This window comes from Pygocentrus nattereri, chromosome 30 (genome assembly GCF_015220715.1).
Source record: "Pygocentrus nattereri isolate fPygNat1 chromosome 30, fPygNat1.pri, whole genome shotgun sequence".
Lineage (NCBI taxonomy): Eukaryota > Metazoa > Chordata > Actinopteri > Characiformes > Serrasalmidae > Pygocentrus > Pygocentrus nattereri.
The window spans coordinates 19,138,877-19,163,010 of NC_051240.1; the positions used below are offsets into that span (position 1 = coordinate 19,138,877).

General features: G+C 42.5%; 1 protein-coding gene across 3 annotated transcripts in view; it reads left to right on the top strand.

The window, feature by feature from the left end:
* Nucleotides 1–328: 328 nt before the first annotated feature.
* Nucleotides 329–24,134, top strand: part of bmpr2a (bone morphogenetic protein receptor, type II a (serine/threonine kinase)) — a 52,345-nt gene continuing 28,539 nt past the window's right edge. For 2 of the 3 annotated variants that reach the window (XR_005129997.1, XR_005129998.1), the window contains exons 1-3: nt 329–1,149; nt 18,869–19,039; nt 22,833–23,015. Coding sequence is in view for 1 of the 3 variants with exons in the window: in XM_017683356.2 (XP_017538845.1) it covers nt 1,077–1,149; nt 18,869–19,039; nt 22,833–23,015 (427 nt within the window). In the remaining 2 variants the exon portion in view is untranslated. The remainder of the gene's footprint in view (nt 1,150–18,868; nt 19,040–22,832; nt 23,016–24,134) is intronic. The other variant, XM_017683356.2, reaches the window with a different exon arrangement.

Genomic DNA, 24,134 nt, shown 5'->3' on the forward strand with positions numbered 1-24,134 from the left:
CACAAGTGATATTGAACTTCATTCTCTTCTCCTCCCTTACAATAAGAGTCGGTTCAGCGAGTGAGTCTGATGTTCGCTTCTGGTGCTCACTAATGGAGTTAGTGAACAAAGCACAAGTGACAAAAAATACTATTCTAAATATCAATAATAATATAATAATAATATAATAATAATAATAGTGGCTTTTATTCATAACACATTTCCAAAATGATGGAAAAAGTTCGTCTGAGTTGAAACTGTGAATCAGTTCGAACGATTCATTGAAGAGAACCGAGTCAATAAAACGATTCACGAGTTCACGAGTCGGACATCGCTTGTCTGGATCAGCATCTCCAGTGAGGGGAGCGGAGCTGGGGAGACGGACGGAAGGCGAGGCGTTTCCAGCCCGGACCACCACTTCCATCGCCGTCCCTGTTGTTTCGACACCGCCGACGGGGATATGGCACGCAAACCCTGCGCTCTGTCCGGCTAACCCGGCGAGAAAACGCCGAAATCTCCGCAGGCGAAGAGCAGAATATGTGGTATGCGGTCAGTGCGATGATTAGCATGTGAGCGATAGTCGCGTCCAGCCTGTTATTCGGGTGTCTGCGTTACACAGCCGAGGTTTTCCCAGCCAAATGGCCTTTTGGGACGCAGGAAAAGCTGGACGCCGTTTCGCCCAGCGCCACATCTCCTCGTGGAAACTCTAATGTGTGCTACTTTACGAAGAAGTCCGTCTGTCGGGAAGGAAAACAAACGCCAAAGTTGGGTTTTATGTTTAGTTGATTGAACTTGTTAGCACGCATAGCTCTTATCTCGGGATAAATACAGCCGAGCAGGATTTTAACCTCTTTTTAAAGCCGCCTGTCACTTCTGTGAGCACTCAGACGGCCGGGCCTTCAGGGCAGTTCTGTGTTTTCGGGGGTTCGGTGTTGTTTGCAGCTACGAGCTTTCCAGCAGGACTTGTTCAGAAATGTGCCCGGTGGTCCGTAGAAAAGCAGACGTGATTTTGACCAGTGGCTCACGGGGGTCTCAGCGATAAAAACTGAACAAAAACTGTTTTTTTTGCTCTTTGAAGAGGAGAAAAAGACCGAGACATGGCAGCGGAGGGCCGGGTCACTGTCTTCGATATCGGACTGTTCGCCTTGGTTCTGCTCAGTCCTGTTGCTGGTGAGTTATTTAAGCCTGTTGTTATTAACGTGTTAATTAATGTAATTAACGGGCCTGTAACGTGGTTGTTTACAGGCTCCATATCATGGAACGTTCTTAAATGAACATTCATAACAAAATTAATAATAATAGTAATAAATAATGTAAACATTGTTAACACTAAAGCATATTTCATACTGAAAATACGTTTGAAATGGATATGAATTCATTTTAATTCCGTTTTAACTCGACTTATTTGCATATATCTACCTACAGCAGTTTAGCCCCGCCCATTCACGTTGAAGTCATACGGAGTGTTTCAGGCTGGACTGCTTTTTGAACTAGGCACAGTCTGGGGGAGCCACTCATTTGCATATGTCACTCTTAAAGGCGCAGTAACAAAATAGCGTGTTTAATTCTGAGGCTGTGTGAAAGTGAAATACAGCACATAAAGCTGGACAGTGGTTGGTTAGTGTAGTGGTTAACACCTCTGCCTTCTACGCTGTAGACTAGGGTTTAATCCCCACCTGGGCAAACACCCTACACTACACCAAAAAGAGTCCTTGGGCAAGACTCCTAACACCACCTTGGCCTGCCTGTGTAAAATGATCAAACTGTAAGTCGCTCTGGATAAGAGCGTCAGCCAAATGCCATAAAATTAGAAGAAATAATAAAATGCAGGTTGGATGTGGCTCCTTTAAGGTGTCAGAGGTGGTAAATGACTGTTCCACAGCCCGATCAGACCCTAAACCAGCCTTTCTGTTTAATCGTTGTGGTGTATAATAACTGGATTATACAGTAACTTATGACTGAGAGACAGAGTAATGAGTGATTGAGCCGGGTGTGTGGTCTCTGGTCTCCGGCACCAGCCCCAGAGGTGAAATGTGGGCTGCTGTACAGCGCCGAGATAAGATAAGGCTTCCCCTTCACTCTTCTCCTCCCTCCCCCCACTTCCCTGCTCACTGTGCGAGTGTGTGTTTTATTGCCATATTTCGTGACTTCGAGCGTGAGTCTTGTACGCAATGAGCCCCGTGTCCTCACACAGCTGCGCAGCTCCAGAAACCACTTGCACTTCCAGGAGGAGGTGCAGGAAGGCCAAGCATTGTTCCACATGCAAATGATGGCAGCGCCGTGTCGGAGGGAATGCACGGTGACCTCTCTTATGGACAGGAAGACATGTGCGTGTGAACTAGAGAGAGAGAGACAAAGAGAGAAAGAGCGATAAGTCCAAAAATTTGGCAGAAAGGCAGAGGGAGTGGCGGTGGGACAGAAATAGTGTGATGGAGATCTGCACAGTAAACAGAGCAGTGAAAGGCCTCTTGCTGCTCTGGGGCCTGTGCTGTCCCTCTGGCTGGCGTCCAGCACAGCAGTAGACAGCAGGGGAAGGAAACCTTCAGTAAAGCCCTGACATGTGGTCCGATTCGTCTCAGATAACTGCGAGTTAGTCAAAACAGATGAAAAGCGCTCAGCCTGTGTTTCCACTGTACAGTGTGCCTGTATGTTTGTGTGTGTTCTGTGTTGTTGCCTCCGTCTGGCTTGCTTATGGTGTGTGATTGTATTTTCTGCTGCAACTGTTTCTTAATGCAGTATCTGTGAGTCACTAGTGTGGTGCTGCATATATATATATATATATATATATATATATATATATATATATATATATATATATATATATATATATATATATATATATATATATATATATATATATATATATTCAATGTACAATGTAAATTGAATGTACACTCACTATCCATTTTATCAGCTCCACTTACTATGTGTAATGACTACTATACTAGGACTACTGTGACTGTAGCCCATCCGCTTCTCTGCATACTTTGGTAGCCCTCATTTACCCTGGTCTTCAGTGGTCAGGACCCCCATGGACCCTCATAGAGCAGGTACTTTTTGGGTGGTGGATTATTCTCAGCACTGATGTGGTGTTGTGTTTGTGTATGTTATGCTGGTACGAGTGGATCAGACACAGCAGCGCTGCTCGAGTTTTTTAAAACACTGTGTCCACTCACTGTCCACTCTATTAGACACTCCTACCTTTTCATTCCACCGTGTAGATGTAGAGTCAGAGACGACAGCTCATCTGCTGCTGCACAGTTTGTGTTGGTCATCCTCTAGTCCTTCATCAGTTGTCGTATATTTATTTTTATCTATATATATATAATGTATTATTCTAGTTCCACAGACTTTAATATGGAGTTGATCCCCCTTTGCAGTTAAAAGTTAAAACAGCTTCTACTCTTCTGGGAAGCTTTCTACAAGATTTTGAAGACTGTCTGTGGGAATTTTTGTCCATTCATCCAGAAGAGCATTTGTGAGGTCAGGTACTGATGTTGGATGAGAGGGCCTGCCTTCACCCCAAAGGTTTTTTGATGGGGATGAGGTCAGGACTCTGGGCCAGTCAAGTTCTTCCACAGCCAAGCATGAATTTATGGACCTTGCTTTGTGCACTCAGGCTCAGTCATGCTGGAACGGAAAAGGGCCTTACCCAAACTGTTCCCACAAAGCATTAGAGGCACACAATTGTCCACAATGTTTGGATATCCTGAAGCATTAAGATTTCCATTAGCTGGATCTAAGGGGTCTAGGCCAACCCCTGAAAAACAAACCCAGACTCGTCCATCAGACTGACAGGTACAGAAGTGTGACTCTGCACTCCAAAGAATACATTTCCACTGCTCCAGAGTCCAGCGGCGGCTGTACACCACTCCCTCCGGACCTTGGCATTGCTGTTTTTGGTCTTAGGCTTGTGCGTAGCTGCTCGGCCATGGAAGCCTGTTTCGTGAATTATGAATACAACTTTACTGTAATGTATATTGTGATAAACTCACTGCTGAGGTCAACTGTTAAAAAATTAGCTTAGATGCCTAAAAATTTCACAAATATATATGTATGTATGTGTGTGTGTGTGTGTATATATATATATATATATATATATATATATATATATATATATATATATATATATATATATATATATATATATAGTTTCATTATGCATAAATCCAGATGTGCATTTTTTTAGTGATGCATGCCACTTAAGGAAATAACCTGCATAGACGTCAGCGGAACTAAAAACATCTGTTTAACTCCAGACTAACACCTTTTGCCTTTGCTGTGGTCTCATGGCAAAATCTTACTGCATACTGCGCAGTGGCGTCACAGAAGCTGGAGCTACGCACTTCCAGTGCACTACCCTGCGGTATTAGCCAATACGGCACCATCAAATTAAAGCCATGTGTGATGACTTTAAGCGCTGGCGTTCAAACAGGGTGAGCAGTATAAACAGGAGCTAAATGCTCTCATATGCAACGGAATATTTTACCTCAGTTTTTACTAAGAAGTTAAAACTAGGGGAAAATGCATGCTGTAATATGTAGGTATGCTGTAAAAATTTTAAATCGCATTAATAATGGGCTGCAGCGAGTATGAGGGGATTTTCTATGGTGAATCAGTCACTCCCAGCCGACTACGGAGTCCAGACTCTCTGCAACTGAGTAGTGGTGCACATCAGTAGCTATAAGCATCCCTACTGTGCAAGCTGTTTATTTTGGCCGTTGGGAATTGGCGCCTAGGGGCCGCCTGAATCCTGCACGGAGAAGGAGCTGCTGAGGTTAGTGTTTTCTTCATGAGGCTGAGGTTGGCCTCCTGTTTGCCAGCTTCTTATTTAAATCTTCCATTTCACCTTAAATGTAATCTTAAGCTGTAACATGTACCTACTTCTCCATTTAAGGTGGAACGGAAAGTTTAAATAGAAGCTATATTTAGTTTCACTTTTTCTCCTTGCTCTGGTAACTGACTGGGTGATGTCTTTGAGGTATTAGCGTGGATGTTTAGCAGTGTTGGCACTCAGTTCAGTCTAACAGTCTTTGTCCATTATTATTGTACTCGACTTGGAAACCGAAGTGTTCCCAAACAAAAAATGGATTCCAGTTTTTGATAATCCCTTTAGGAACATCATGGCTTAACAGAATGATAAATGATAAATAGAACTGTCACTAGGGTGGGACCCTCAAAGGTCCCAGTACCTTCAGTCAGGGAACATAACTGAACCATAATCCACTGAAATTATATGTTCTAAGCTGTACTGACTCCACACACCCCGCCTCGCCTCCAGGCTTTTATTCTACTGTTCTGTTCTAAAACACTGGGTTTTAAAAAAGGTACAAATACGAACTTTTCACCTGGAAAAACTTATTTGAGGTGCACAATCGGACCTTAAAACCACTGCCGTACCTCTGAGGGAACGTTTACATTGTTTGTACCTTGATAAACGAAAAATGTACCTGCACAGACTCTTTATTTCTAACAGTGTACAGGAAAAAAATGTTAAAGTAAGTGTTTTTTGCCTCAAACTGATGTAAACATATCCCATTCTGATTGTTGTGACACAAACATATTGTTTTAAAAGCTAACAACATTGAAAAATAACTGCGATCACTTCAAAAAAATCGCCATCTTTCACACGTGTTGTGTATGTGAACGCACTTGGAAAATAACCGTTAAAGCATTATTTTGTCTTATAGACTGGTAGAAATTAAGGTTCAGCACTGGTACAATTTTCTTTCATCAAGGCACGCATAGTGTTAATGTTCCCTCAAAGGTACAGCAGTGGTTTTAAGGTCTGATTTTGCACCTTAAATAAGTTTATCCAGGTAAAAAGTTCATATTTGTACCTTTTGGTTAATGTTTTAAAGCAGAACAGTAGAGTAAAAGCCTGGAGGCGAGGCAGGGTGTGTGTGGAGTCAGCACAGCTCAAAAACATCATTTCAGTGGATTATGGTTCAGTTATGTTCCCTGACTAAAGGCACTGAGATGGACCTTTGAGGGTCCCACCCCAGTGGCAAGAGTGGTGATGCTCCAGTGACTTCAGTACCTTGTTTTTCTGAGCGTGTAAGTTTGATTGGTATGCAAGCTGTAAACTATTGTTTCTAAACTACGTAAATGCTTTGCCCACATTTTAGGTGCTTTAGTTATAGAGCATATGAGGAAATCATGTGAACACTCTGTGGAGGGATGCACACAGTTTGGAGTAGGGGGTCCTTAAGAAGGGTCTGTAAGTCGCTAAGATGGCACAGTAAACCCACCTATCCAGAAACCACGGCGCCACTAGTTTGCACTGTGGCTCGATTGTATTATGTGTGTGTTTTTCTGGTGAAGGACTGCAGAAGCGTGACTGTGTCACACAAGATTTGTATGTGTGGAATATGTCAGTATGTGTTGCGTTGCCATAGAAACTTCGACAGACTTTGAGTCATGAAGCCTTGATCTTCACTGCTTCATGGAGAAGAGCTTTATAGGAGATGAATCCAAGATCTCACATTCGCTCACACATGCTGCATATTTATCCCGTGTTCTGCAGCTCTTGCATGAGTGGAGCAGATGGGTGAAAGTATGGATGGATGGACAGATTAAAGGACGAGGAGGCTTTCGTTGGCTACAGGCACTGCCTGTGAATTTAGGTCGGCCGCACGTTCCCTTGCTCTGTAGTTTTTTGAATAGAGGAGTGACATTAATGATTCATTTCAGCAGTAGATCGTTGTGGTTGTGGTCGTTCAGATTTAAAATAGATCTCCTTTGGCCCAACGCCACAAATAAACCTTATCCTGTGCTTTGGAATTGATACCAGAGATTATTTTCTTACATTAGGACGTGCAGATCCTTTGTCTTTTTCCTGTCAGATGAACAGTGTGCATCAAATCTGCACATTCAGTCTCGAGGCTGGACCACTACTACATAATACCCACAATAATTACCTTATCGTCATAGAAATATCTTGTATATCTGATACTGTAACTGTATAAGAGATTGGAAGACTAGATTAACAGATGTTCTTAAAGGGGAGCAGTCATGCGCTGCATTGTGTGGGAACGTTGAAAAAATATGGTCTTTACTGTGAAAGCCGTTGGAGAGAAAAAGAAAAACAGCTGACCTGTAATTGGGGAAAAAAAACTGACCAGTAATGTCTTTGGTCATTTATCAAACAGAAAGGGAGCTCGCCTCCTGAGAATTCCCGTGGCAGTATGGCATACGTGGTCTATCCCAGGGGTCGGCAACCCAAATGTTAAGAAGAGCCGTTTTGTCACGTTTCAGCAAAAAATCAAAGCACCTTGGTAACCACAGCATTTCATGTCCATTTTATTGACGTCTCATCATCTTGCCTGTAAATATGTCTCAGTATGTGCGAATGATCTAGTACAGGCTAAAAAGTATAATATGAACGAATATCCAGGCTTCCTTCGCTCTGCTTTAAGCTTTAACTCAGCTATAGCTGCTTTTCTCGCATCTCCGGCAGGAAACCTTTCCTCAGAAATAGGAGAGTATCTTGTAAAATGTCTCTTAAAGTTCGGTTTTTACAAGGATGAAGTCGCTTCTCATTCGCAAGCTTCTTTTTCGAATTTTCCTGTTCCACCTTAAATGGTACCTAAGGTGCCAGAATATAGCTATATAACTAACTGTTGCACCTTTTAAGGTAGAATGTGAAAATATGAATAAAAGCTGGCTTTGCGACTTTTTAGTGTTTGACAGTTGCAGATGAGACGTATCAGGAACCCAGCTGGGGTGATTATAAATGCAAATAAGTCCATTTGTCTCCAAATTATCGATGTTTGTCTTTAAGACGCAGACTGTTGTCTGCGTTGCTATGGTGACCAGCAGTCTGTGCACAGATCCTAAGCGTTAACGAATGAATTAGCAGTTCTGCATTAACTCCAGCATTTAATATCATTAAAACTGTGTTGAACAATCAGCAGAACTTTATTTTACTGCAAACAAGGATTATTTTTATTTTTACCTAAATAATTGAATTCTGCAGCTCCAGAGCCACGTGTTACCGACCCCTGGTCCATCCTAACCTAACACTAATGCGTTTGATCCAGCCAATAAGGGACGAGTGAATGAAGTTAACTGATTAAGTTTTTTAAGTAGAGCAGGTGTGGTAGGTTGTAGTTGGAGCTAGACTCTGCAGAAGGTAGATCTCCAGGGCCAGGGTTGGTGACCAATGTACTAGCCCGTCCCCTTCAAACACACAACAGATGACCGGCAATTTTACCAACTGGGAATACAGAATTTTCCTCACTTTTTTAATATAAACGAGTAAGATGTCGTATGTAAACTGTAAAATGTTCAAGTTTCAAAATGTAACGTTCCCTCTCTGGTCCATACGGTCCGTATATTGAAGCTGAGCTTCAAAACAGCCCCTTTGTCATTTTTTTGCAATGTCATGGAAAACGTCCACAGTTTAGCGGATATTATGAAGACTGCGAACTTTGCCGAGCTGAGAGGAACATTTCATAATGTTGTCAAGTGAGCACTTTTTCTAGCAGCCACTGCAGTGTTAGTTCAGTTATTACAGACATTCTCAACTCAGGTTGTCTGTTTCTGTCGAGTGTCTGAGGAAATACTGAGTTACAGGCTGGATTTGATGCAGCTTCAAAAGTGCCGAAGTGTTTTGTGTCTGTAATGATTATTAATTCCACTGAAAATGTGAATCCTTACTGAAGTTGCAAAGCAAAGTAACTCATAGTAGAGGACACGCCCATGCTGTGCCAATATAACCACAACAACTGAAACAGTGCAAACCGTTAAAGATGTAGGAATCTACTTATAGGTTTTATAGGTTCTGGACTAAAACAGTTCAATATCTCTAGACCTACACCCCAAAATGGCACGATTTTGTTCTGAATGTTTATTTGGATGGCTGGAAATATGATCTAAGACTATTTGATAGCGTGACTGGTCCTCTATGACACACCCAAGGTCTTTTTGCACCACGTGTGAGTTTTACTGACCAGAAGAGAAGAGCAAAGTGTATAATATTTGAAAATATGCACATTAGCACTAATGGCGTCTTTCACATGAGAGATCATGCTTGCTCCTGTGGTTTGTGTGCTCTGTTTAATGCTCTGAGCCTCAGACCCCCCCCCCCAACACACACACACACACACACACACACACACACACACAGCACTGCTGCAGAGCATCAGCTCCAGCTTTCAGTTTTTTAGTGAATTAATCTATTAGTTAAAAAGTACTGATCACAGTAAGTGATGCATGTAATAATGCCAATATTGGGGCAGTCGTGGGCTGGAGGTCAGGGAACCAGCCTCGTGACTGGAAGGTCGCCGGTTTGATCCCCAGAGCTGACAGCGCGTGACTGAGGTGTCCTTGAGCAAGACAGCCAACCCCCAACTGCTCCCCGGGTGCTGCAGATTGGGCTGCCCACCACTCCGGGCAAATGTGCTTACTGCCCCCTAATGTGTGTGTGTGGTGTTTCACTTCACGGAGGGGTTAAATGCGTAGGTGAAATTTCCCCGTTGTGGGACTAATAAGGGTCTCTTAATCTTAAAATTTCTAATTGCGATTTTTCTGAGTATTGTTAAAACTACAATTTAAATTATGTTTAACTTTGTATAAATTAAGGTTCAGCCCAGAATATCCACCTTTTCTGGCTTGAGCCTTGATCCCTGAATATAGTGTGCTAGACTGCCTGTAAGTTGTGGTTGTGATGTCACAACACATGGAGGTTTGGTTGCCACTGATTGAACTTATCAACAGGCACTTCATGAGCTCTGTGTTATTAGGTTAAATTTCCACACTTAAAATGTAAGACAGCATTTTTGGTAATGTAGGCCAGAGCTCACTCATAGGTGGCCCACGATCTGAGTCCAGACCCAGACGTTGTCTTATGTGGACCTGGACCTATAACTGATAAGCTATGGAGAATTATTTCATTTCGACCGGGTGGTCCTATTTCAATCTGCGTAACATTTCTAGTCATTACGGTACCGATTTAGCAGCCCAGGAGACTCGCAGACCAATCACACGCGTTGTAAATATCATATGTAACACTACTTAGCCAATCATATCTGTGCATTATGATAAGCTCTGAGACTGGAGAGAGTGATGCTCACACAGGGGAGGGACGAGGCGAGAAACAGCAGTCAGAGAAGAAAGTGAGTCAGAGGGAAGTTAAAGTAAACAGTACATGACACTGAGTCATGATGCAAGTTAGACTTTATGATGTTCTGGACGTTTGCTTGAGGAAATTTTCTCTAACTGAACCTGAAATTTTAACCCTTATGCCTGTGGGTATATTTTGGTTTTTCCGTCTGAATTTACATGACTATGATCTCGGTGCTACATGTAACGCAAATTATTCAATAACTGCAATAAGTAAATGTAAAAGTTCCCGTCAAAATAACAGAAAAACGTGTTTTATAATCAGTAACATATTGCTATATGCCTACAATTTACTGCTGAAAGCCAAAAATAATTGTCAGATCAGATCACTGAAGAGATGCCATCTGAGATCCAGTTTATAGCTCAGATTTGTGGTTATTATAATAAACCTATTATTATAAAGGGTCAAAAACGACATTGCCCATCTGTTTGACTGGAAATAAGACCGTTAAGCTCTCATAGTGCCCAGCTTTTGAATGACGCTTATGAAATATGAAAGTTATGAAGTAAAGAATATAATGAAGTGCATTTTGGAACCACCGGTGGTTCCACAGAGTTAAAGAGGTTAATTAAATGCCCCCGATGTCGATGCTATAATTTGTAAAAATTGCAGCTCTTTGGTAATTGCACTCTGGTGAACTGCGAGTTCGATTTCGATGGTTGGTTAGTGTAGTGGGTAACACCTCTGCCTTCTACGCTGTAGACTGGGGTTCAATCCCCACCTGGGTGAACACCCTACACTGTACCAATAAGAGTCCTTGGGCAAGACTCCTAACACCACCTTGGCCCCCCCTGTGTAAAATGATCAAGTTGTAAGTCGCTCTGGATAAGAGTGTCAGCCAAATGCCGTAAATGTAAATGTAGAAACGGTTAATCTTCCAGCCCAAGCGCTGCGTATCCAATACATTACGATTTCATGCTATGAAGTACATGACGGTGAGAATGGCTTCGGTTCGTTTTAACACAACACATGAGAATCTTAAACCGTAGTCATGAATGTATAAAAGACTTGGAACTGTGGTTAGGATGCCTTATGGCCTGTACGGCATATACGGCATAAAGACTGCCCGCAGTTGCTCTCTGGTGTCTGAGGAGAGTTCAGTGAACAAGAAGCTAACTTTACCTTTGTCTGCCTTGGGTGGTTGAGTAGCCAAGCCAAGTTTGAAACGCTGCACAGACAACATGAGCTTTAGCGGGAAGAAGTGAAGTGAGCTTGCATGTGTCTCCTCTTTGGGAACGCTTCGGTTGCCCAGTCGAGTGCAGTAATGTTGGGCAGGCAGTGGTAGACTGAACAGAGGCCGAGTGCAGACGTTGGACAACGATCAAATATCCGTGCTAATACCTCAACTGTGCTCACTCACCCAAACGTCTCGGTTACTGGAGCAAGATGAAAACGTGAGTGGCAGCAGCTGCTTCTCCACACGCGATTAAACAGCTCCCGAGTGCTGATTCTGAATGGGCCAAACAAACAGACTCAGCGTTTGTATGCAAGAACGTGAGATTTGGCTGTGAATGATGTGAGATGTGGCCTTATAGTCCACACAGTTTTGCTTTTATTATTATTATTATTATTAGTATTATTAGTATTATTATTATCATCATGCACCGTCGTAACGCACATTCGCCTGACGTGCAGCATGTGATATAATAATATGTTAGACTGTTGTTTATATGATTTTTTTATTTATTTAAAGTCTTCTAAGAAAATGACGTGCCAGTTATCCTTTTTGGGGGGGGATTTTTTTTCCCGGAATTACAAAAACCATAAGTTAAGTGATAGATAACTAAATCCAAAAGTGGATGGTAGCATTCTTTTCTAATTCTATAGTGAAAATGTATTGTGCCATTGTGTAACAATTGTGCATCGTTGCACCTACAACAATTCAGAACTTTTTCTTTTTCCCTTCCGATACGATACCTGATCTCTTGGTATCAGCCGATACAGAGAGCTCTGTCTTATCTAATTCACCCATATCCTGATATTTATACAGTTACATTTATATAATGGGGTTTTATTTATCTGTCATAAATAAAACGCACTCAGCTTGGCTAGATGGCATTTACTTGTTGGATTATATTTCTTAGATGCCTAGGAAAACTTATTTAGATTTATTTACTGTATGTTTTTAGTATTTACTATTAAAACATTAGTGATAAGAGCCATTTTTAACAACTGAAGTAAATGTAAAATATCTTTACTGTGTAAAACAGTTCAAAACAGAACTGACCAGTTTCGGATGAACCTGTGGTGTTTACACATCAGCACAGCAGCTTCTCTGGCTCAAAAACGGAGCTGACCTTGTTTCACATCCAGATTTCTTAAGTTATTTGTCTCAAATGAGCGTCTTCTTCACTCGTGCTGCGTCTCCGAGCGTCAGTCGAGTAAATATCACCGCCTTTCACGCTGTCAGTATCAGTGATTTTCACTGTCTTTCTGGCTTGGTTGAAGCGACGGGCCACGAGACCCCACGGCTAAGTGAAACAGCTGACCGTCAGAGGCGCACCACAGGCACGGCTCGCGGGCTGCTGTGCTAAAGGCCAAATTGAGGCTAGATGCTAGAATTACGCCAAGAGTCCGGCGGTTTCTTCGGCTCTCCCCCACACAGCAGCAGATGAGCGATTACTGAAAGAAGCAGCTCAGTCGTTCAGATAAGAGGCTCTGTTAGTGTTTTACTTGCCAGATTTTGCTGTTACAGATCCTGTCACGAGCATTTTGACAGGGTCGCGATGCGGACAGTAAAACCGCTACACGTCATTCAGTGCGAGCTAAGAGCTACCTGAGATCAGTCAATGTCTGGACTAGGCCGAGTGTCCTGTTGGCCTTTCAGACCTCCGGACGTGTTCTTTATGATGAGCGTGATGCCGTTGTTTCACTTTGTTCCTTCTTTCCTCCTCCTCTCCTCTTTTTCTGTGCCAGTGCCAGATCAGATGACTCATTCTCTACTCATCCTTTCAAAATCTTGTAAAAATTCTCACACACATCTACGTGCACACATGCACACTCTCCTCTGTGCACCATGCATCAGCATTTACTATGAGATTGTCCAGAACATCAAATAGGCTATTCATTATCCTGATATGTCAGCTTATATCAGAGCACCCCACTGGCTAACTGCTTGTTAGTTTGATGTGTCAGCAACTATCAGAGTATGCCATCGGCCGACCTCCTATGGAGGAAAACTCATTTGGCCGGCGGCTCCATTTGCGTAGTGTTTATTTTGTGCAGCGTGTCTAATCGGATATTGTAGGTGCGTTTTTTTTTAATGTGGGCTTTTGTGTGTGAAAGTGTGAATGTATGTGTTGAGAACTGACATGATTGTCTGTGTTGTCGTCTATTCCATAGTAATAGTATTGGGCTGCACAGTATATTGTGTAACTGCCTTCAAAGTACTCATATTGTATTGTGCAAATGAGCCTCTGCGAGCCTCTGCCTGCTCGCCAATCACTGCGGTTCTCTGGGTGTTTCGATTAATCCAAGCAATTCTCGCGCTCCAATAAACATAAATAATTTTGGTCGAAAGGTATTGCAGTACAATCTTTAACCAGGACACATTAAGGGCTCACCTGTGTGTTTTTATCCTTCTCAAATCTTTGGCAATGTTGCCTTTAACTCATTCAGATCTGCTGCCAGAGGAGTCGTGATCTGTGCTTTACGGAGCTTTCTACACTTGTTAATTTGCTTAATCGTTGTTTAATAGAGTTATTAATAAAACGTGACTGAAGTGAGAGATATCACTTATCACTTAATATATATTCCAGTTGCTTTCCTGCTCAAAACAGTAGTTTGTGACAAAAACTAAATACAGGATCCTCAGGTATTCTGTGGTGTTAGATCAAGTTTCTTACATAGTAACTAAAAATGTGACGACAGCAATAAGAAATCACAGTATTATCAGAAAACAGCAGATGCAACAGCAGACATAGGCACTTTATATTGATATTAATGGGTTAATATGTTGTAGAACATACAGTAATATGTAGCAGCATGATTGGCCTGTATTAGGTATACTGGTTGATATTCTTCCTCAGATTCCAGTTTTGTCATAACCGTTGTGCCGCTATGCCATAAATAAGTACAGATAACTCAAGATACAAATGTTAGTCCCTTTAGCTGAACGCCTGAGCCAGAGATGTTTGTCATGTTTTGAACTGTCTCTCCATCAATTCCAGCCTTTTTCTCTGTTGCATCTAAAGTAGTCCACTTCTTTTCGAGGCAGCAGACAAAAAGCAATGGTCTTCTGAGGTCAGCCTAACTTAGACACCTAAGCAACTAGAGGAATGTGATAAAGCTGAAATAGGCTTCTTATTCAAATTTTCCATAAACGGTGCAGCGCTTACTTTTAAGTGCACGTACAAGTGCCAGAAAGTAATTGCCTCTCTGTTTCTTCACCCTAAGACTTTTTTTTCCATTAACAGCTGAAATGCACTGCTCTGTAATCATAAAACACAGCAGACTTGCTTAAAATGTGAGCACATCTTTCCAGACTGTAAAAATGTCATTTTTATTATGGTGAGTTCTGCGTCTGCAGCGCCCCCCCTGGTTCAACTCTGCTACAGGTGCGGATGACACATCACAGTATGCAAATAAGTCAACCAATGTTACCGCCCCCTGATGACGCCCTACTCGTGCTGCACTTATTAATATGAAATTCACACGTCACACAGTTGCAATACGCCAGCTGTCTGTAACAGCTGTAAATAAGCCAATTAATCTGAGCTTAGTCTGGAAGTTCAGCGTATGAGTAGGTAACATGAAGGACTGGAAGTGCGGATTCTTGTCTCCATATAGCTGCCAGTGTTGCATCCGATTCACGTTAAAGGTTCGCGGAAAAGTTCATGTTAAATGGTAGTTATTACTGACTGTGTCAACATTTCATCCTTATAGCCTTTCTTGGACTTTTTGCTTTGCTTAATCGAATGTGGACCTGCTGAACAGACCATTAGAAGATAGCGGTCACCGTTTTAGGGAATGTTCTACCGTTTGGACGCCTCTCCTTTTTCTTCACTCTTCACCGGCTTGAGTCAGTGGCTCCTACAGTTAAGGCTCAAGACGCTCTGCCTAATCAGAACACTCTCCCTCCTCGACGATGAGATGGTAGTAGAGAAAAATCTTCAGCCTCGTAAGACTCTCAGTCGCACAAGTGCCGTATTATGATGTCACTCTCCATATCTTCTGGTAGCTAACGTACACTAGCTCTAAAAACACAGCAGCACAGCTCAGCCGGTATTCCTCGCAGCCCCACCTCCAAACCTGAACACCGCTGCAGTGCAGTTTTCAAAAATGAGCGAAAGATGAAATTGGACATGCGACCTGTCCAGGGTGTATCCTGCCTTCCGCCCGATGACCGCTGGGATAGGCTCCAGCACCCCCCTGCAATCCTATGAAATTGGCTGAAAATAGTGGGGTGTAGTTACATTTTTAGAAAGCAATATTGATGTAGATTTATCTAAATATTGTTCAGCTTTTTTTTACTGTTTTGCACAAAAAAATGGTTCAGAATTACTTTGGCTGTTAAAATGGTTCCAGTATAAAGTGACATCCCAGAACAATAAAGCTACTGTTAATTAAAAAAGAAAAAAAGTCATGTGGCCTGTGCCAAAGTCATGGCACACTTTATATTTTATGTGTTATTTGTTCATGTCAGTATGTTAAACTGTGTGTGTGTGTGTGTGTGTGTGTGTGTGTGTGTGTGTGTGTGTGTGTGTGTGTCTTAGCTCTCAGGGTCAGGGTGCTGCAGTAGCAGTGCTGATGACAGAGTAGCTAATCAGCTGTAAGGCAGAGGTAAAGTATTATCACTGCTTACTTTCCCCTCCGCTGTAAGAGGCCATGAAACTACTCAGCCTTGAGAGAGCGTGACTAAGGAGAGAGAGAGAGAGTGAGAGAGAGAGAGAGAGAGAGAGAGAGAGAGCCACATAGAAGTCTATAATTTAAAGTGGATATATCGGAGCAGTTAAGCAGAAGCATGTCAGTATTTTCACACAGCCTTGAGAGTATTAATTAAGTCTGTATGAATGTGTTTCAGTCTATGTGGATCATCCGTTTCTGTCGTCTATTGAAAGCAGCACTATATAACATTTGAGGATTTGGAGACCTCTCTGGTGGAAATGTGTAACTGCATGCAATGTGTGGAGGAACGTTGTGTACCGTCACTTATGCTTCACAACCACCATGAGCAGAGTTGAAAGAGCATTCAAAGAAAGAACTCAGTCCAAACCTGGTGAAGGACGTGTCTTCTGAAGATGTGAGTGTGTTATCTACTATTGTCATCGTACCTTCATTAGTATTAGGGGCAGTCGTGGGCTGGTGGTTAGGGATCTGGCCCTGTGACCAGAAGGTTGCCGGTTCGATCTCCAGGGCCGACAGTCCATGACTGATGTGTCCTTGAGCAAGACACCTAACCCCCAACTGCTCCCCGGGCGCTGTGGATAGGGCTGCCCACCGCTCCGGGCAAGTGTGCTCACTGCCCCCTAGTGTGTGTGTTCACTAGTGTGTATGTGGTGTTTCACTTCACAGATGGGTTAAATGCGGAGGTCGAATTTCCCCAGTTGTGGGATCAAAAAAGTCTTCTTATTATATTGATTTTGCTTTTGAGGCTTAAATAACAAGCCGGACCCTTTTTGTTTTCGAGTCTGCTCGTGTGACGTTAACACATAAAGACGTGCGACGTGGTGTAAAATCCATCACGACACCTCTGACTTTTAAATCATTATTTCAGGTCAACTCCTAGCAGTACATTTATGGCATTTGGCAGACGCTCTTATCCAGAGCGACTTACAATTTGATCATTATTACACAGGTAGGCGAAGGCAGTGTTAGGAGTCTTGCCCAAGGATTCTTGGGTTAGGCTACCCAGGCAGAGGATTGAACCCCAGTCTACAGCGTAGAAGGCAGAGGTGTTACCCACTACACTATCCAACCACAGTAAAGGCAAATCATATTTCAACATTTTTTAGCCCTGAACCAGTGAGGTACTATCAACTTTAACAAACACTACACTTACAGTGCTGCTGTACTTGAAGCTACCAGAACTTCAAATGATAATGCTCACCTTATATTTTGCTTTCAAACGTCTCTTCTTAAACTTTCTTTAATTACTTCTCACTCGTGATTAGACCTAGGTAATATAATTAGAATAATTAAACATAATCAGCATGATATTTTATGGTTATAGATATAGTGTATACATTTTTTAAACGTTACACATTTATTAAAATCTTTAATAAAACTCATGTTTAGTAATATTATATTGAGTAGCCCAGCATTATAAACGTGGGTTCATGAGCTTCCTCTGCTGCACATTTGTGGAGACTTGCATGTTAAAAGCGCTCCCTGCTGGTGAAACTTCAGACTGCAAGTGATTTCCAAAGCCACGTCCATGTGTGTTACACATTAGAAACAAGGCATTTTCAGTCATTACAGCAGTGTTTTCATAATGCAACTAGCTATTGGGACATTAGTCTTTAAGAAAGTACTGCATGCTTTACGTAAACGACGTGGAGCAGGTACAGTGGGTAGTTTACTCTAACTGAGCTTTTAAAGACCCTGTTATTACTCAGTATTGTTCTGCTGCTGCCCTGGCTGGGTGACCCGGGTCCTTTCTGTGTGGAGTTTCCACGTCTGGGTTGGTTTCCTCCGGTTGCTCTGGTTTCCTCCCACAGTCCGAAGGCATGAGTCAGGCTGGAATTGGAGGTGTATGTGAGAATGTGTATGTCTCTGTGTCTGCCCTGTGATGGACTGGCGACATGGTGATAGGCTCCAGCTCCCATCATGACCCAGCAGGCTAAGCAACGTAGAAAGGGTGTGTTTGTATTTATTACCTTTTTCTGAGAACACTGGCTGTAGATGAGCATCAGAGGAACTTTCTCTCCAGGTTAGAGTTAGCTGAGCTGCTCTACGCTCACTTCCAGTCGTTTTAGCTCGTTTATTTTACTGCTGTGAGTCACTGATACGAGCTGAAGTGCTAAAGCACGTTGGTATTCGTTTCGTTCATGTGAAGTAAATTAAGGGGGGATTTGTGCAGTAAAGCTAGCATTACAGTGTGTAGCGTAACGTAGGCAGTTTCTTAAACAACCTCTCTCGCTTTCTCTGTCTCTCTGTCTCTCTCCCTGTGAAACCGACTACTGGGGTGCACACGCACACTCTTCTTAGACATGAACCCCACTTTCCCAGTGTATTTTGCAAGCTCTTAAATGGTAAATTAGTCCTCTCTAGTTGTCTCTAGTTCTCTCTCAGTTCTTTTACCAAAACAGTAATTATCGCTTTTTACACATCACCGCCAGGTTAGGTTTTATGTAAAAGACGACCACCCAGAACAGATTTTTTCCATGTTTTTGTCATGGCTTGATAAAAACAATCAAAAAAGCAATCAAATCAAAAAGAAAAAACAATTGTGTAAATATGTGATTAGTGCATGCAAATAGTGTTGTAAGCAGTAATAAGTAACAGCAATAACAGGCCTTTTGACATCTTTTTTTCCCATGAATGCATGTCAGAGCTTATGGGTGCTCTTGTAGTTGTACACCCTGCTGTAGAGCTTCAGCCCCTGTGTGTCAGTGAAACTCCTCGTTTTGTTTGTTGACTTTATTTAGCAGAATGGGCCGTTTCCCAGAGTCTGTGTCTTTGCGAGGCTCTTTTGTGCAAAATGGAAAGAAGGAAAAACAATAAAAAGGAAAAGCAGCCAGTTATCATTAAATATGACTAAATTGATAATTAGTCCCAGCACTAACTGCCTCTCTCTCTCTCTTTTCCTTTTTTCCTTCGTAGCTGCTCAGGCTGAGGAGAGAGAGTGTGCGTACGCAGAGCTGGCTGAGAACATCGGCCGAGGAGGAGAGGGGCGTGTGTTTCCAGAGAACTCCACCATCCGCTGCAATCAGGGTGGCCGATGCTACGGACTGTGGGAAAAGAAACAGGACGGATTCCAACTAGTCAAACAAGGTACACACCAGTGGTCTCAAAATCTCAGTCAAAAGAGTGATTAATTCCCAGAAGGACAAGCTGTCACTGCTGGCTTCAAATTTGGTAACAGATGAGGTTCTGCCTACGAAGCAGAAGTGTGACCTAACAGAACAGATCGAATCCAAGGGGAGTCCGAGGGAAATGCATTTGGCCGTATTCCCGGGAGGGAAGTGTTGGACGCTCTCTTTGTCCGTGGGGTAAAGTCCCGGGCAGGTATCCACTGAGTCACATAACCACTGAAGTGTTGTATGTGCTCTCCTTCAAGTGCTCTGAGACGAGTTCCTGGGAAACCTCAAAGGACGTGGGTGCACCCTTCACTCCTCTCCGTGTGAAAAGGATCGTAAGAATTGGCTTGTCCATGTTCTGCCCACAAATAGCTGCTGATGCGTTGTTGGCCAAGCTTCACAGAATGTTGGCAAATGTTGCCTGTAGTGGAATAGGGCAGCGGGATAACGGTAATAAGGTTTACTGCAGTATTTGATTTCAAATTGATGCCGATCACTTTGTCTCCGCTCTCAGGTAACTTCTAAATAGGTGTCATTTTATCGGTAGGTGGGAACCAAGCCTGTGCTGTGGTGTGTGGAACACTTTCATTAGCTTAGCCAAAACACTGCCGTCTCCAACACCTCAGAAAAGGTTTGATATCTGATTTCTGTCACTCCAACAGCAGGTGCTCGATTTCTGCACACTGACATGCGTTTTTATCAGCTGTGTTTGTTTCAGCTGAGCTGCAGACAGAGTTAAATAAGCTGATTAGGCTACAGATCCAAACAGATTCAGAGCAGGTTTAATTTCGCTGTCCCTCCCTTCAGTGCCAGTTGCTTGATTTTAGTTTGTTTTGCAAGATTTTAAGCCCCTTGCGACAAATTTTCACCTTCTGAAGCGATTTTCCAGGTCGGGAGTTCGATCAGAAGCAACTGACTGCGTAGATGATCTGGTGCAATGATTGAATCTTTAGCCCTCCGATTGAATTCACAAGTGATCGGAGGCCCTCAGACTCAAAATGTTCAGGGGTCTTTTTGTGTGAGAAGGTGAATGCCCGGCGCCTGAACAGTGGAGTGCAGAGACACAGGAGCTGCATGTAAAACACGGTCAGATAGGAGCCGATATCCTGTCTTTACGATTTCAAGTAGTGAAATATTTCTCCAGCTTCCACTGCATCAGCGCTTCTTAACCCCATATTAATCCCCAGTTTACACTACACATAAAAACAAAGACAGGTCCAGTCCTGTATGTTATACTTTCTCTTTACCCTGTCTAATGTGAGTCTCCTCTGTAACGAGACAGAAGGGGCCAGATGCTTGCGGTAAAACCAAAAGTTGAGGCTTGAATATCCAAAGGTTTGACAAGAATCGTGGTCCGTAAACGGGCGGGGGTCAGATGCAAACCAGCAAAAAGGTACAACATGGCAACCATAACCAGAGGGTGAAAACAAAAGGGAAAAACCAGAAATCCAGAAAAACAGTCCAAACACAAAAAGGCAAACACAAAATCACAGGAGAAACGCTCAGTAGATCTACAAGAGAAGCAAACCCTCGCAATCTGGCTAAGCTGAAGCCTGGGCTTTAAACTAAACTAAACAAGTCGTGGGACATGGAACCCAGGTGAACAGTTAGTATTCAGGATACCGTGAGTGCTGATTGGAGCGCGAGGGAACGTCAGGGGTCACGTTTGTCAGGTGATCTCTCAGAGGATTCTGGGAGATGGAGTCTGAGTGTGCCTCAGGGCCAGAGGGGTGTGCGACACCCTCGCGACAAAAAGAGAAAAGATGCTGTGACAAGCTGACGAAGTGTGTGATGCTCTCTGTTTTAGAAATCTGTTTAGTTGTGTAGTGAACACCCAGTCTTAGTTAATCCAGAGTTAACTGCAGAGTGAGCAGAGCTGTTTTCATGCTGGCTAAGATAATGCCACCCAGATCTTCTCTCCTAGACAGCAGGACGGTTTAACGTCTAGCAATTGTTAGATGATGTGACATTTATTTACGCTTTCACTTATTTGAGCAGCAGGCAAGTGAGCTACACTTTTTTGAATACTTTCAAATGTAAATTAATGCTGGATGAGACAGCACAAAAGTGACTTTAGCTACATTCACATTATGATGGTTCACGCGACGTTTAGGTCAGTGACTCAAATCTGGCATTAATGTGATGAACCGTCCTGAACTGACCCGCATGAGCTCGTCCTACTCAGTGACGTCACGTGACTGAATCACTGCATCATCAGCACAAACTAACGAGCAGAACGAGCTTCGCTGAGAAGATCATTAACTCTGATCAGCTCTCAGCTTCATTATTAGAGCCAGACGAGGGAGAAAAAGGTGAGATGAGCTGCTTCTCCACCGTTTACAGGCTTTAACTTCTATCTGGTGCTGCTGCCATGGTAAAGCTGAACGATGGCTGAGCATCACATTAAGGTCGCATTGAATGGGATACGTCAAAAAATCTGATTTGTGCCACTTTAACCTGGTAATGTGAACTTAGCCATAATTGCCTTCCCAACCCCCACACCTTGAAGGTAATGCTGTATACAACAGCAATATGTGAAGAAGGTTTGAAGGTATGAAACAAGTAGATATATAGCATTTAAATAAAATACAACTTGGTGGAAAGTTTCTGCATAAATGTTTGTACGCTCACTTTGTGGTGAAGAAGATATGCAAAACTTATGCTGGATATACGTCTGATGAATATGTAACTTCAATGCAAGTAGAATACATTGTGAATTATGATTATCAAGTGATTCTGTCTTTGGCCATAGCTACGAAACAAGACAGGAGGTAGTAGTTCACTGGTGAAGAAACTGAAATGTATTTTTATCTTTTATCTAAAGGCACACAAGACATAAGATGCCTTGAGCTGTTTGTTTGCCAGCCATAAAAAGGGAAGCTGTTCAGCATTAAAGATTTGTGTATAAACTCTATGTTTCTCAGAAATGTGCAAACCTGACAGAGTTTTAGTCTCTTGTACAGACTCAGTGGAAACGTAGCATAAATCATATCAGTTATTCGCTTCTATATAATTTGACTGGAAACCTGGCCACTGTGAGGATGGATCTGGTGTAGTTTTCCATTGTGTAGTTGAGCAAATATTAGTTTGGAGGTAGATTCTGTGTCAATGTGGTTTCCATCCTGCCTGGTGTCAGTTACCTGATGTAAGTCTGTTGCGTATACCAAGTTGGCCGCATGACATTTTAAACCGAAGACTCAAAGTTATGTAGTGACTATAAACAAACAGTTTGGAGTACCCGTCTGCCAGTTGTGGAAGTCCAACTTGAATTACAAAAAATGACGGTAACGCTTTACTGTATGGTGCTGTTCATAAGACTACATGCCACCCACATAAGCTTGTCATGACAACTGACATAACCCTACATAAATGTTTATGAATGCTTGTTCCAAAAGGCATCATTCACTATAAAGGTTACACTTGCCTATTAGCTAAAGCAGCCTTTATGACAGGTGATGCCTATTGGAATGAGCATTTATAATTATTTGTGAAGGGTTATGTCCGTTGTCATGACAAGCTTATATGGGTTTGATGTAGCCTTATGAAATGATACCAAAATGACTGGTGTACTCATTAGGTTGGTTGATGTTCTTGCAACTCCTGCAAAGTTTCTCCAAACTGGCAACATGAACGAGTCGATTAGAAGCGTGATGCTGGATAAGATGATAAGATGACTAAATCAGTTGTCATGGGCTTTTCCTGTGCATTCATAACCTTATAATTACACGCCATCACAAACATCCTTCCTCTTTGCCTCTGTAATGCAGGTTGCTGGGCAACTGTGAACGGCCATCGGAGTGAGTGCCATGACGACCACTGTCAGGTGACGAACACGCCCTCCCAAATCCAAAACGGCAACTACCGCTTCTGCTGCTGTAGCAAGGACATGTGCAACCTCAACTTCACTGAGGACTTCCCAACACCCTGTCCCACCACCGCACAGCCAGTCCGTGAGTGTGTGAGCATGAGTGAGGGAATGAGTGACCGCTCTGACCTTTGGTTTAACTTCATCCTCTAAAGGATGGACACCTATACAAGGAAACAGACTTCAGAGAGTGGACTCGTCTGAAGAAAATGTCAAATACTTATTTGTACTTTACTGAAATACTTAATATAATGATGTATAACAACTGAAACAAGACGTGAAACAGAATGAAAAATCTAGATGCTCGTATTAAACAGTAACAACGTGTCCAGAATTGCTTATTTCACACAAGGACGGGCTTCTACAGTGCCAGGAAAGTGCTCACATTGGCTCCTTCTGTTAGAGAGAGCGACCTGGAGAGCTGGTGATTTTGACCTGAATAGCTGCTTCAGTATGCATGGCTACAAAAGTGCACATTTTTGTTCAATGTTTAATGCCACCTGTCTTAATTGCTACTAGGGCTGAAAGATCAATCGTTTTTATATCGAAATTGAAATTTTCCAATCGCAAGAGCTGCAGTTTTCTTGAATTATATTTAACTACACTCTTAAAAAAGAAAGTTCTCCGAGGTTCTTTAGAAAAGTTGGTTCTTTAGTGAAGACAGTCAATCAATATAGAGCCATGAACACTATTTTACTCTTTATTTACATGCAGAAACAGTTCTTTGCCAGGTGAAATGGTTCTTCAGATCGGAGAATGTGTTGTATGCGGTTCTGTATAGCATCAAAAATGGTTCTGGTATTGTTACTTTATTGCTTGTTGATGTCAAGCTTATTCCAATAGAACATTTTGGTCCTATAGAGGACTCTTTTCAAAAAGGTTGACCATATAGAACCATATACAATGCATTCTCCGTCAATCTAAAGAACATTTTCACCATGCCAAGAACTTTTTATGCATGCAAATGGGTCGGAGTCCTTCTGGTTCTACATAGATCCTTTGTCTTTACTAAAGAACTGCCTGTAGGTGAGTTAGACCAGTCAGAGGCAACCAAACCTCTGTGTGTTGTGACATCACAACCACAGCTTATGGGCTGTTTGACAGACTGCATTCAGGGGTCGAGCCTCAAGCTAAAAAAGATGAATGTTCTGGTCTTCTTGGCCAAATAAATCAGGTCTGAATCTCAATTAAAATAAATCGCAAT